Source organism: Balaenoptera physalus, assembly GCF_965194825.1.
Source record: "Balaenoptera physalus genome assembly, chromosome: 15".
NCBI lineage: Eukaryota > Metazoa > Chordata > Mammalia > Artiodactyla > Balaenopteridae > Balaenoptera > Balaenoptera physalus.
The window spans coordinates 73,700,033-73,712,593 of record NC_138894.1 but is presented as its reverse complement, the minus strand read 5'-3'; the positions used below and the strand labels follow the sequence as shown (position 1 = coordinate 73,712,593).

At 37.7% G+C, this 12,561-nt stretch overlaps 1 protein-coding gene across 8 annotated transcripts in view; it reads left to right on the top strand.

The window, feature by feature from the left end:
• Positions 1–12,561, top strand: part of LCLAT1 (lysocardiolipin acyltransferase 1) — a 261,860-nt gene that overhangs the window by 184,812 nt on the left and 64,487 nt on the right. The window contains exon 5 of one of the 8 annotated variants that reach the window (XM_082426156.1): positions 8,865–8,927. The exons of the other annotated variants lie outside the window; for them this stretch is intronic. Within the exon in view, the coding sequence (XP_082282282.1) occupies positions 8,865–8,927 (63 nt within the window). The remainder of the gene's footprint in view (positions 1–8,864; positions 8,928–12,561) is intronic. 8 annotated transcript variants of the gene reach the window in all.

Below are 12,561 nucleotides of genomic sequence, written 5' to 3'. Positions count from 1 at the left end.
TCATAACCTTCTTAAGGATATGGATTGTCCTGCCCCTAATAGAGACTAAATCAGCTTTAGTTGAGTTTAATATTTTCTTTTGTCTGAAAAGATAAGCACAGTGTCCTACCATCTTCCCAGAGCAATGTATATTACACTGATCAGTATCTCATGGAAGATTTATTTCATATGTACCTCTAATCACAGGACATTTCAATATGTGATTATATAACCCTTTTCAGTACTAAGATTAACCCAAACCCAAAAGGAAGGAAGTTGCTAACTTAGAGAAAAGAAGGTTTTACATGAGAAAGTGTTTTGGTTTTGATTTTTAGTTACACAGCTTTAAGAAATTTATCACACAATTTAAAAATTTTAACTTAATGCATCAAAATTTAGTTATAGTCATTATCATCTCTGCTGCTGTATTATTTTTAACAGTAGTAGCTTTATTCTTCTTTGATTTTAAACAAGTAATGATTTGGTCCAGCCATTATTTGGTTCTGTTACGTGCTTTGTAAGCCAGTTACTGAATTGTAACCATGCAATAATTACCTTCACCATTAGGCGGCACAAGTGTGCACATTTGAGATAACTTGAAATTAGGTTAAAGTAGTTGGGAGTGAGGGGTCAAATACCCCATGGAATATGACCTTGCCTTCAAGAAGTTTATCATCTTCCTGGATAGATAAGAATAGTACTCATGGAAATATCTAAAAAATAATATGACAGTATAATTGCATGCCAAGTTTTGTGGTATACAGTATAAAATATTATGCTTAATTACATTACACAATCACAGGTGTGTTCAGTAAAGAGAGATCATGTAGTGTTGAAATACTCAGGTAAGGCTTCTTCAAGAAGCTGAATTTCCCTTGGACCTTAGAGACTATATGTAATTTGGATAGGCAGAAAAAATAAGTATGGCTGAGAACAGGAAAGGAAGAATAAAAGAAAGGGCACAGTGTTTGGTCAGCTAGGCAAAACCAGTCTGATTGAGCTGAAGACCTGGTTGTAAAGTAACAGACAATATTTAAGAAGGTTGTGTGACGCCATTATTGTTGAAGAACTTAATTCCTACCCCCAAAGAGTCATGTTTTTATTTTTTCCATTTCTAGATCAAGTCACTCAAGCAAACAGCTCACTTGGGACAGATCTTACCATTGTGTTCAGTGAAGAAAGTCATGACAGCCTTAATGAAAAATGATAGAAGCCCTATATTCTGTCCATAAAAACAACCATCTAACATTTAGCAAGTACCTGCCTTGTGCCAGGCACTGAACTGTTCACATGTCGCTGCCCATGCAGTAAAATTACCCAGGGAGCTTTTAAAAACGTAGACACTCGGGTCCAGGCTCAGACCTGCTGAATCAAAGTCTGGTGGTGGCTCCTGGGCTCATAGCTACCCCACGAGCTACTTTCTTACAGATCACTTAGTTCTCATAACTGTGCTAGGTGGTGGTTTGCCCTGTGCTACACCCGAGGAGACTGGCTCAGTTAACAGCTTGCCCAGGGTCACACAGCTGCTGAGTGGAGGTACCGTGATCTAAACTCAGGTCTCTTTGATGCCAAAGCCCATGTTCTTCCTGCTATGTAAGAAGTTAGCAGTTTTTCTATTCCAGATACTACAAAAATGCCATCTTTGTAGGGGTTTTTCTCTCTTACCTAGATCTCTCCCTGGTATCCTTTGGCTGTACTGTGTGTTTTGTTTAAATGGAAAAATAAATCAAGGATTTCCTTTTTGTAAGCATCTCTCTTTTTTTTTCCTGGTTCCTATATTTACCAGTTCTTCATTTATTTCTCTGATCCTTAAAACAAAACTCAAACTATCTGTCCTTTCAAATTGTGGTTCTATCTTTTCTTTCTTTTTGCCAACAACTCTCAAAATAGCCTAATGACTTGATTTTCTCAATATTAGCTCTCTTCCTATAAAAAAAAAAAAGTTTTTCTTTATTTAAAAAAAAAAAGTTGGGGCTTCCCTGGTGGCGCAGTGGTTGAGAATCTGCCTGCTAATGCAGGGGACACAGGTTCGCGCCCTGGTCTGGGAAGATCCCACATGCCACGGAGCAACTAGGCCCGTGAGCCACAACTACTGAGCCTGCGCATCTGGAGCCTGTGCTCCACAACAAAAGAGGCCACAATAGTGAGAGGCCCGCGCACCGCGATGAAGAGTAGCCCCCGCTTGCCGCAACTACAGGAAGCCCTAGCACAGAAACGAAGACCCAACATAGTAATCAATCAATCAATCAATCAATCTTTAAAAAAAAAAAAAAGTTGGAAAATTAATTACAAAGAAGAAAATGGCACCCATAGTCTTGTCAGGCACTTCTCAAATATCCAGTGCCTTTTGAGTCTTGTGTTTTTCCATGTTTTATTTTAAAAATTGGGTCAAATTCTATTTTGTTTTGTAAAAATGTTTTTCCCAACTTACTATAATGCGCATTTTTTCACCATCCTTACATAATTTTTTATGATACATTAATGTATGCATGGTGCTTCATCAGATAGAGGTGCCACTATTTATTTAATTAGGCCTCTATTATTAAAAATTAAAATGGTTTCCAGTTTTCCACTCTTATAAATAATGCCAAAGTATGTGTAAATCTCTATTTCCGTAGGATATATTTCCAAATCTAATTACTGAGTCAAGGGTATATTTTTTAAAGTTTTTAAAAAATGTTAGTCTTATGCCCTGCCCCATTTCATTTGGTCACCAATTTCTATGATATTGCCTTGGAAGCATCTCTTAGAGAAACTTCCTGTATTTCCGCAATGGCCCCATTCGATGGGATCCCATTACCTCTCCTTTTCACGCTTCCTGGCTTTCTCACTGGAGTGCCTCTTGTTTCTTCTTTGCTAATCCATATTGCACACAGCTAACAGTCAGTCTTCATAAAGTACCACTCTAATGTAATTGTGTGTATGTTTATTTGTTCAGAAAATGCTTCTTGGGCACATACGTTATTTGACTTGCTGAGATATTGCCAGTACCAAGACATACCCAATTCCCTTCAGCATCATCAAGTTTAGGAAACATTAAAATGCATTATCATAAGAGATATGAATAGAAAGTAACTTAAGCACATAAAGAAAGGCTAGTCTTTTTTTACTTAAAGTGACACTGAAGCGGTGGCACATGAGCTGAGAATTAAAGAATAATTAGGCATTTTCCAGGGAGAAAAGACATTTAAATATGTGCATTACTTCCATATTCCTTGGTGAAGACTTTATAATATGGTTCCAATCTACTTTTTAAATTTTACCACTAATGCAGAATGAGCCAACCTATTTGAATTAATGGACTATTCCTGACTGTGCCTTATGCTTTCTGAATTTTGCCTCTGGTTACATCTGTCCAGGCTAAAACCTGCAAGGCTTTGCTCTTTTCTTTAATCTCCAAATGCTATTTTTCCTTTAATGATCTTCTTCTAAGAGTCCATTCTCATTTCCCCCAGCTGGCAGACATCTGGACTGAATATCTTTTTCTTCTCTAATAGGACTTAGCACAGATCTTATATTAATAGCCATTTTAATATATTTTATCTCTTACCTTCCTAAAAGGACAGCAACAGCCATGTCACCTAAACCATTAAGAACAAAGATTTTATTTCTAAATCTAATGAATACCTTTCCATTCTTATTTTCCTCTTAGCAACATTTGGCACTGTTGATTCTTCTTGAAATACGCTCTCCCTTTGGCTTGTCATTTTTTCTCCTACTTCTCTGGCCACTTCTCAAGACTTTTTTGCAGGTTCTTCAGTCCTCTCTATGTTCCTCGTAAGACTCTCCCAGGCTCCTTTGCTCTCTCACTCCACGCACTCTCCCTGGGACATGTCATTCAGGTTGGTGGCTCAGGTGATCATCCATGTGCTCATGACTCCTAATTCTAAACCCTTGGTCCAAAAGCCCTTTCTTACTTAAGAGCCGTATATGTGATTTTTGCCACTTGGAGGTTCTGCAGGCACTTCAGTATGTTCGGAATTGAATTTGTCATTCCCCCTAAATTGCTTTTCCTCCTATATTCCTCACACCCCAGAGTCATTATCATCATTGTCAATCAAGCCTTCTTCTAAGTGAATGTGACAGCACACTAAATTAGGCACTCAGGCCCTGGAGTCAGAAGACCTGGGTTGGAATCCTGGCTTCACTAGGACCAGGAGTGTGGCTGGTTAGATTCCTTTCCCTCATTAAACCTCATTTTCATCTTCTGTAAAATAGGAGTAATAATAGTGCTTACTTTCTATGATTTTATAGGACTCTTCTGAGGCTTCAGTATAGTCAGGCACAGAAAGCACTTAGCACAGGGCCTGGAAAATAGCAAGCACTCAATAAATGTTACAGTGCAAACCTGATTGTGTCAGCGCCCGGCAAACCCTTCTGGGTTTCACAGTGCTCCAAGGTTAAATCTACTTCTTTAACATGATTTGCCAGGCCCTCTGTGACCTGGTCCTTGCTTACCTCTCTGGCCTATCTGCCGTCTCCTTAGTTACACCATTTGTCCCAGACATACTGAACTGCTTTCCTTCCCCAGAGTGTACTGTACTCTGAGCCTTCCCCACTATAGCAGAACTTCTCCTACTCAGCCTGGAGGTCACAGCTTAGATAATAGTTCATTTGGGAAGCCTTCCCAGCTATCTTAGATTTCTGTGTTCCCTATGTGAATGCTTTTCCTACTATATTTGCCCTATATAAATGTTCTTCCTATGGTATTATCACTTGTTTAATTATCCATTTTGTCCATAACTCTCAGTTTCCTGACCATAAGCATCAAGTCAGGTCCACTGACAGTTTTTATCCTAGCCTTCAGCAGAGACCTGGCATATAAAAGATGCTCTTTAAATTTTTTGAACCAGTCAGCTGCTTGGTTGCTGTAATTTTATACCCTGCTATGTTCCAATAAAGATTTAAAGTGGCAAACATAATTATGTATGTTACGATAACAGCAGCACCACGGCATAAGAAAAAAAATTAAGGTAAAGGGACAATAAAGGGATGAATTTAATAGACAAGTTATATGTTACAAGGTTATTGTATACATAAGACATATGTTATAAGCTCTATATTCCTATAAAATATGGGTCTATAAATTGGCCCTGAGCTTTCTGGCACCTTCTATATAAGGGAACTGAATGATATCATTGACAAGGGCCATAAGATTAAAGCAAACCACATGCTCGGAAAAAGCATGACCATTTCTGAAGGACTTGAGAGAAAGATCTTTGGTTCCTCACAGGGGACGTTGTGCACTGTCGTGCCCAGCAGCCTCACAGCATCTTTAATGTTAAATGTTCCACATAGCAGCAGAGTGCTTGCCCACATGGGCTAATGGCAGGAGGAGAAAGAGTAGTTCAGTAAAAACAGCCTCATAAGAGCTCAAAACATTGTCTTAACTCTAAAGGTATGGAGAGACTGCATGTCCTTCAAATCATTCTCCACAAATGGTATTTTACTCACTGAGCTTTGGATGAGAATTGGTTTGTACAGGTTTTGGTTACTCTTCATAAAGCATCTGTTGTGCAGATATTTTGTATCACGAGTTAAGTACAGGTCCAAGGGCTTTACTCGTAGGTGGAAATGGGTATAGGCTTCTCTTAGGGAAGTTGAGCCTGCTGAGATTTTACTCAGGAACTGAAGGTGACTTTACCTCTGAACTGAGGGTGGCCAGTGTGGCCTGCAGAAAACAATTGAGATTCATGTGTTTTTGTTTGCAATACTTAACAGCATGGTCAACAGACCACTGCCCAAAGCTCAGTCCCTGTCTGTGTGGCCTTTCTCATCTTGTTTCTGGCTGTAACTCCATGTCCTGTCTTTGTTCTAGCCAGGTTGAACATGCTTTTCTCATGCTATTCTTTTTCCTGAACTGTTCCCAATCATCTGGGTAGCTCCTGTTGGTCCTTCAAGACAGTTCAAATGCCTTTTACATTTCAGACAATCTCCTGACCAGGTTATTAGGGTTCTTTCTTCTTACTCTCGTCATACTCCAGGCGTTTGTCAATCACTTTTTTCATATTTTCTATAATCAGTGATTTTTTTTTTTTTTTGGCCTTCTCTCACTTGGACTCTGAGCTCCTTTAGGGTAGATACTGTGTTTTGTCATTTTTATATCTGAGGTCCTAGTGTCATGAGTATCACAGGTACTCAGTATAGGTTTGTACAAATTTTGTAGCTGCTGTTTTCAGCATCTCACACACATGCACTTGTGATTAGTAATGCCCCCTACCACCTTCAGTATCCACTGTAGGATATATGTAAGGCTGATTTTTTTTTCCCCCTAGATTATCTATACTATTAGAAGGGACATACGGAAGCATATTATTTGCAACTTACATGAACAAGCTCTTGGCATTTGATCATGTAAAAATCAGTATGGAATTGTGGTTCTTAAATGTTTCCTGGTTTATTGGTATTTCTACTCAACGAGTTTCAGCTTCTGAGATAGTCCTGAGAAGACAGTCATTGCAGCCTTGTGCCTCTCTGTACCACTTGACTTCAGTAGGAGAAAAATCTTGTTCTGGGGGTATGTACTATTTCTCTAACACTGGCCAGCTATAATAAATGCCGACGAGTGTGAAAGGTAGGCCTCAGTGATGAGTTCATGTCTTATGGCACCATTAATAAAAATTCTCAAAATATATATTCTCCAATTGGTTAGATTACCATTTTTACAAATGAGTGAAAATTATATACAAGTTGTATTTTACTCATTCAGAATGCCTAAGTATTGATACTCTGTTATAATGTTTATATTAGTTTCTTAAGAGTAGTACACTGAAAAATGCTGATGACTGTGACACTTACAAAATATGTTTATTTTAAAATTTAGAATTGTGGAAGAAGCTTTGTAAGTAAAATTTGTGGAATTGTCTTTGAGTGATAACTTTCTGTAGGCTGTATACTGACTGTAAAGAATATTGTTACATACATTAGACTCATTCTTTCAGTTTTTCCCTCTGAAGGCATTAGTGAGACAGCTGAACCAACAGCAGAGAATGCTGGCAGCTCTGCCGTCATGGTGTTATCTCCCCGAGCGGCAGCTAAGCACTAAATCTTCATGTCCTTATAATGTTGTTTTGAAGCAAAATAAGAGTTTCAGTGCATATGCACAACGTATGTAACAATATTGTACTTCAGCTTCCTGTTCATGTGAAAATCAAAGTTTATTCTCACCAAAGCTGAGATGTTGGCCTGAATCTAACTGCTGTGGACACTTCAATGCAGAAGTTCATCTGAACAGGAAATTATGCCTGCCTTTTTGTTTTATATAGTATATAATTTCACTATGGATGTATCATTTTTCTTTTCTGGGCTTGTCCAAAAAGCCTTAAAGCTTTAACTTGTTTCTCCTTTTTTCTGAGCATGTGTCCCATTTCCATATTTTTAAAGGTTATGCCCTTTCTCTTTTAGCTTTATAGTTTTTCGTATTCAAAATATTTTTTCTATATTTTTTCCAGTTGCTAGGACCTTTTCTCGTTTTGTTTTTAAGTAAATTGATGTTTGTTTTGAGTATTGCAAAGGTATTGTTAAAACAATACTGACCTTGCTGGTGTGTGTGAGTGTGTGCTTATGCATGTGCACATGCAAACCAAGTTCATGTGCCCTCACTTATTAAAAATAGATTCTTATCAGAAATCAGTGCCACAGGAACATGAAACTAAATATAGAAGTTATTTGCTTATTAATGTTGAAATTATCTGAATAGCTTTCTAAATGAAAGAATTTTTTCCATTTTATTTTGCATAATTATATTTTATATAAAATAATTATATTTACATATACTATTATATATTTTATAATATAGGCATCCCTGTATTTATCATTTGATTGCTAAGAGCGCCCGAATGTACTTTGTCATAGAATCTGGACTGAGGAGAACAAGTCCTGGTGCAGTTATCCTAAGTTGGCCTTTTTATGCTACATGAAATGCAAGATGTTGAAAGTGTGTTAGTGACTTTCTAATTCATCTGCTTTCTCATAACAAAGTTATGTAGGAGAGGAAAGCACACGTGTTCTCAATAGCTTTCATTCTCTCGGCACCTAAGTACTGCATTTGACCACATGGAGCAAATTCCAGGTATTCTCCTTCTTGTAAGAATACTGACTGGTCAGAGCATGCATGTACATACAACATGCCTATTTTAGTGTGTTTATTTTGTGATAATTAGTAACTTAATACAAATAATTTTCATTGTGACTTAGTCATCTTTTTCATAAGGAATAATAATTGAAAGAGAAATTAAATATAACCACTAACGTACATTTATTTCTTAATCTTTGTTTTATCAAGTGCCTTTTCCAGGCATAGTCTCATTTGAATGTAAAAAACAGGAATCTACAATGTGTTGGATTGTCTTCATTCTAATATTTAACATGAACAAAAGTTGCCATCATAAATCTTTGAACAGCAAGTGTCCTGTTTGAGCTCTTCTCGTCTTTGTTGTTCTCTGTTGCTCACGTTACATGCCTGTTTGTGGTGACTAAGATACTCCTCACAAATACTTGAGTTAAGTAAACAGCTGTCTGTAATTCCTTGTTATTTATTATACAGAACGCACTTCAAAAGAATCTACAGTGCGTGGTTATTTGTAGACTTAAACAACAAGCCTTTGATACCGTGAGGGTGCTACACAATTTTTAGATGTTAAATATGAGAAATTTGTGTTGAGAATTGTCTTATCTGTAGGTTAACAACTGTTTGCTTTGATAGATATTACCTCCCCAAACTCTGCATTCTTTGGCTTAATCTTGCATTGTATAAATGTAGTCTGAAAATAGTTTGGGGTTCCATGTGGAAATTCGGACAAAACTTTTGAGACTGCTGTACAAAAGTTCTAAAATCCTGTATTCATAGTTTATTTATGATTTACATCTTTCCCATTTCCTCATAGATTTGAAATGGCCTTTAGCAGAAGATAAAATAAGAAAAACATGGCTCACGGTGTCAAAGCCAGGTATTAAAGTATGTGTGTGCATAGGGCTTGAGGGGAAGGCGTTATTATTATCCGAGCGAAGAAAAACTGCTTCAGTCAAACATAAACCTTAGCAGTGACCTTCTTAGAAGTCAAGGCATAAGGAGTCTTCCTAGATTTTACTCACTGCATTAAGCTCTTGGTGATTTACAATGCTGATGAGCTAGTTTATAGCAGAAAAGGAAGTATTAGTCAATGTCTTTTCTGGGCACAGTTATCACTGCTCTTGGGTAGGAGAGCTGACTGAGTTCAGTTAACTAGCACTCCTCAAAGCTGGACGACAAACTATTCCTAGTCCTGTTGCAGACTGCTCTTAGTTGTTATTATAAAAGACCTGCCACTTGGCCCTGATATGCTTCCAGTCAGGAGAGGAACTTCGCACTGTTGGTGTGAGTACATGGAAATTACTTTTGAACATTCTTTTCTGGGTCAGGGGACTTACTTGCTTTCATCCAGAACAGAATTTTAACAACCACAATACGTTCATAATAGTAATCCAAACAAAGTTTCCAAATAGTTTATGAATTAACCTTTGTTAAAGAAATTATTAATAACCTTTCTGATCAGTAAAAATATCATTAATATGTTGGTTCCAATATTAGTTTCCTTAATAATTCAAGTAGACTGTAGCTGCCTCTTATGTTACTAAATCAGTCATAATGAAGGCTTATAGTTTAATACTTTAGGGATGGATATTGGTAAGAACTGACATTAGGAAGGATTTAATGGGAAATACTGACTTTTGTTTTGACTCGACAGATGAACAGAATTTGGGCAATGGGAAGCATGTTATAAAAAGTTTGTCCTGTATGCATTGTCATTAAAATTATGATGAAAGGTGTTTATATTTAGATATTCTAAAGAAAATATCTTTTTTTTGTAAATGCAAATAATCTGAATCTTAGGTAAAGCCTGTTTTTATAGTTAATACTATATGATCAAGGCATGCTGGTGACAGCATGAGAATAAAAACTTGTGATGAACATCTTCTTGTGTTCACATTTGGAAAGTTAGTGTGTGATCAAGTACCATGGAGACCGTATACCCGGCAGAAGAGAAGGGTGGAAGTGAAGTGGCAGAGCAAGGGGAGAGTTTAGGGAACCAGGGCTTGAATTAGATCCTGAGGAACAACAGGATTTGATCTGGTAAAGATACTGGGAGAGTACAGTCAGGGTTGGAGATCCAGTGCTGGAGACTGGCCTGACTGGAGCCCAAAGTTCACCCTTTTAAGTGGTAAGAGCTAAAGTTAGAGAGGTAGTCTTGGTTGTTGTGAAGTCTCACTTCTAACAAAGTGAAAAATAAAAGGAGGCAGAAATGGTGGGAGTTGTGCAGGTAGTATTTAGGACTATAAATATTCTGGGACTGGTGAGTAAATTGTTCCCTTCTTAGTATTCTAAGAGAGTTGATTATCTTCCTAAGCAGTTTACTACTTATTCCCAGATAAAATAAGATCTGTTGGCTTTCCATCACCATAGTCATCCCAAAATAGTCTTTTATTTTGAGATTTCTGTATTAATTATGTTCAGTTTAAAGGAAGACTCAGTAAAAGTAATTGCATCTCATGTTTTTTTTCATCTCTTTTGATCCATGAGTGAGGTATTTGCAGACTGTATGATGGCATATAGTAGGAAAAAAGTATGATTCATCCTAATTACAAAGCTGTTTCCTAAGAAAGAATCATTGGAGAAATATCTTATTTGTGTTTTCACAAATGGTTTTGACTTAAAAAAATCTTGCCTTTTCTGTATATGGCTGTAAATGGCCATAATTTTATACTGCAGTTTTTTTGTGTGTGGGACTGTTTACTTAGTGCCTGTCACCCCTAGTGATCTACAGAGTTAGCCATAAAATCTAAGCCCCATCCCGTAATACCTACCCCAAACTTTAATAGCTATGCCTTAAACCGTGTTTTTAAAGTTCAAAACCCAGATAGGGAGTCCCTTGATATGTATTGGCAAATATCGATTTCATCTAAATCGATCTTTTTCAGCAGTAGTTGGCCAGTTTGCAAGGTTCAATACTCGTGGACTTAGATGGATTCATTTTCTAAAACATTAGCAACTTATCTGAAATTCTAGGTGCCAATAGAATCTTTGGATATAAAGCCTGAGAAGAATCCTGTGGGTACAGCACTAGGATGTGTTTGTTGACCTTAGAGAGAGTAGTTTCACAGGAATGGGGGTGCCAGAAACCAGATGTGAGTGGAGTGCAGATTGATGTGAGTGAGTGGAGACAGCAAGTTTAGATACTTCCTACAGGGAATTTGCTGATAAAGGAGAAGAGAGAGCTGGAGCAGTCAACAGAAGGGGAAGCCACATCAAGGATACTAGGGGAGTTGAGTGTTTTTAAAGGCTGAGAAAACTTAATGGAGGAAAAGCTGGAAGAGAATTGGATTAATGATGGAGCAAATTTTCTGAGAAATCAGGAGGGGTTAGGAACAGAAACAAACTTAAGGGGATTCCTCATTTTCGGAGGCAGGAAGCAAGGCTGAGCTTGAATATATATTTGGTTTGGGGAGTAAAAGGTGAGAAAGTGAGGGGTGGTGCTCTGATGAAAGGCTCTTCTATCAGGTCAGAGGTTAGGGGGTAATGTGATGATTATGATAGGGAGGGGAGGGGAGAGAGGTGAATAATGAGAGTTTGGAATAGTTGCTGTGGAAAATGAGAAAAGGAAGCTGATAAAAACAATAAGAAGCATTACTGAGCTCTCCGACCTCGTGCTACAGGCCCAATCTAACTTCCCACTGTAGCTTTAAGCTCCATCCAAAGTGGAGACTCACTTTGCCCTGCACTGACCTCACTCCTTCTCTTCACCTTCTGCAACCGTCTTATCTCTTCTGCCTTTCTTCAAACCTACCTGTTCTTTTATGCCCAGCTCAGGTAGATCATTTCTTGATCTCTTCAGCTGGCAGTGCTATCTATCGCCCTCCAGTCTTCTACAACAGCTGAACCACTCTTAAGAATTGTGTAATTTGCAAATATATTTTATCTTCTTTCCTAGGTTGTAGGTTCCTTTGGGGCAAGAATCATGAGTTTGTCAGTGTCTCTGTTTCTCTTTCTCTCTCTGCCTAGGGCAGTGCTCCTGTGTTGTTCAGTAAAAGTGAATGAATAAATTAATGAATGAAGTAAATCCACCGAATTATATAAGAGTGGTGGATGGACCTCTCTATGAACCAGTTCATTTTATTTTGTACTTTAATTAGCTCCTTTGTGGGCGGGTATCTGAAGTGTTGGCCCACACAAATTTAAGACATAGCTAAGTTAGCTAACAGATATAACTAGTCATTTATTGTGTATTAATTAGGAGGATATTGTTGTGGCTTATTGTTTAAATAAAACTCAGTATTTAGATCCTAATTAATTTGTATTACAGAATTTTATTTGGTATTATTCATTTGAGGAGCTAAACCAGAAGTTTCTCAGATGCTTCTAATTGCCTCCTTTGCCATATGGATATAGAGGTACAAATAGCAATCACAATTCAAATTCCATTTTTATAAACTCCAAGATCATAGGCTTCATTGTTTCATGGAAGTGCAGTAAAAAGTAGTCTTCTGCATCACCACAGCAATAGCAGCATTCCCTACCTGATTGCCATTGCCCCTACCCAAGGCCCA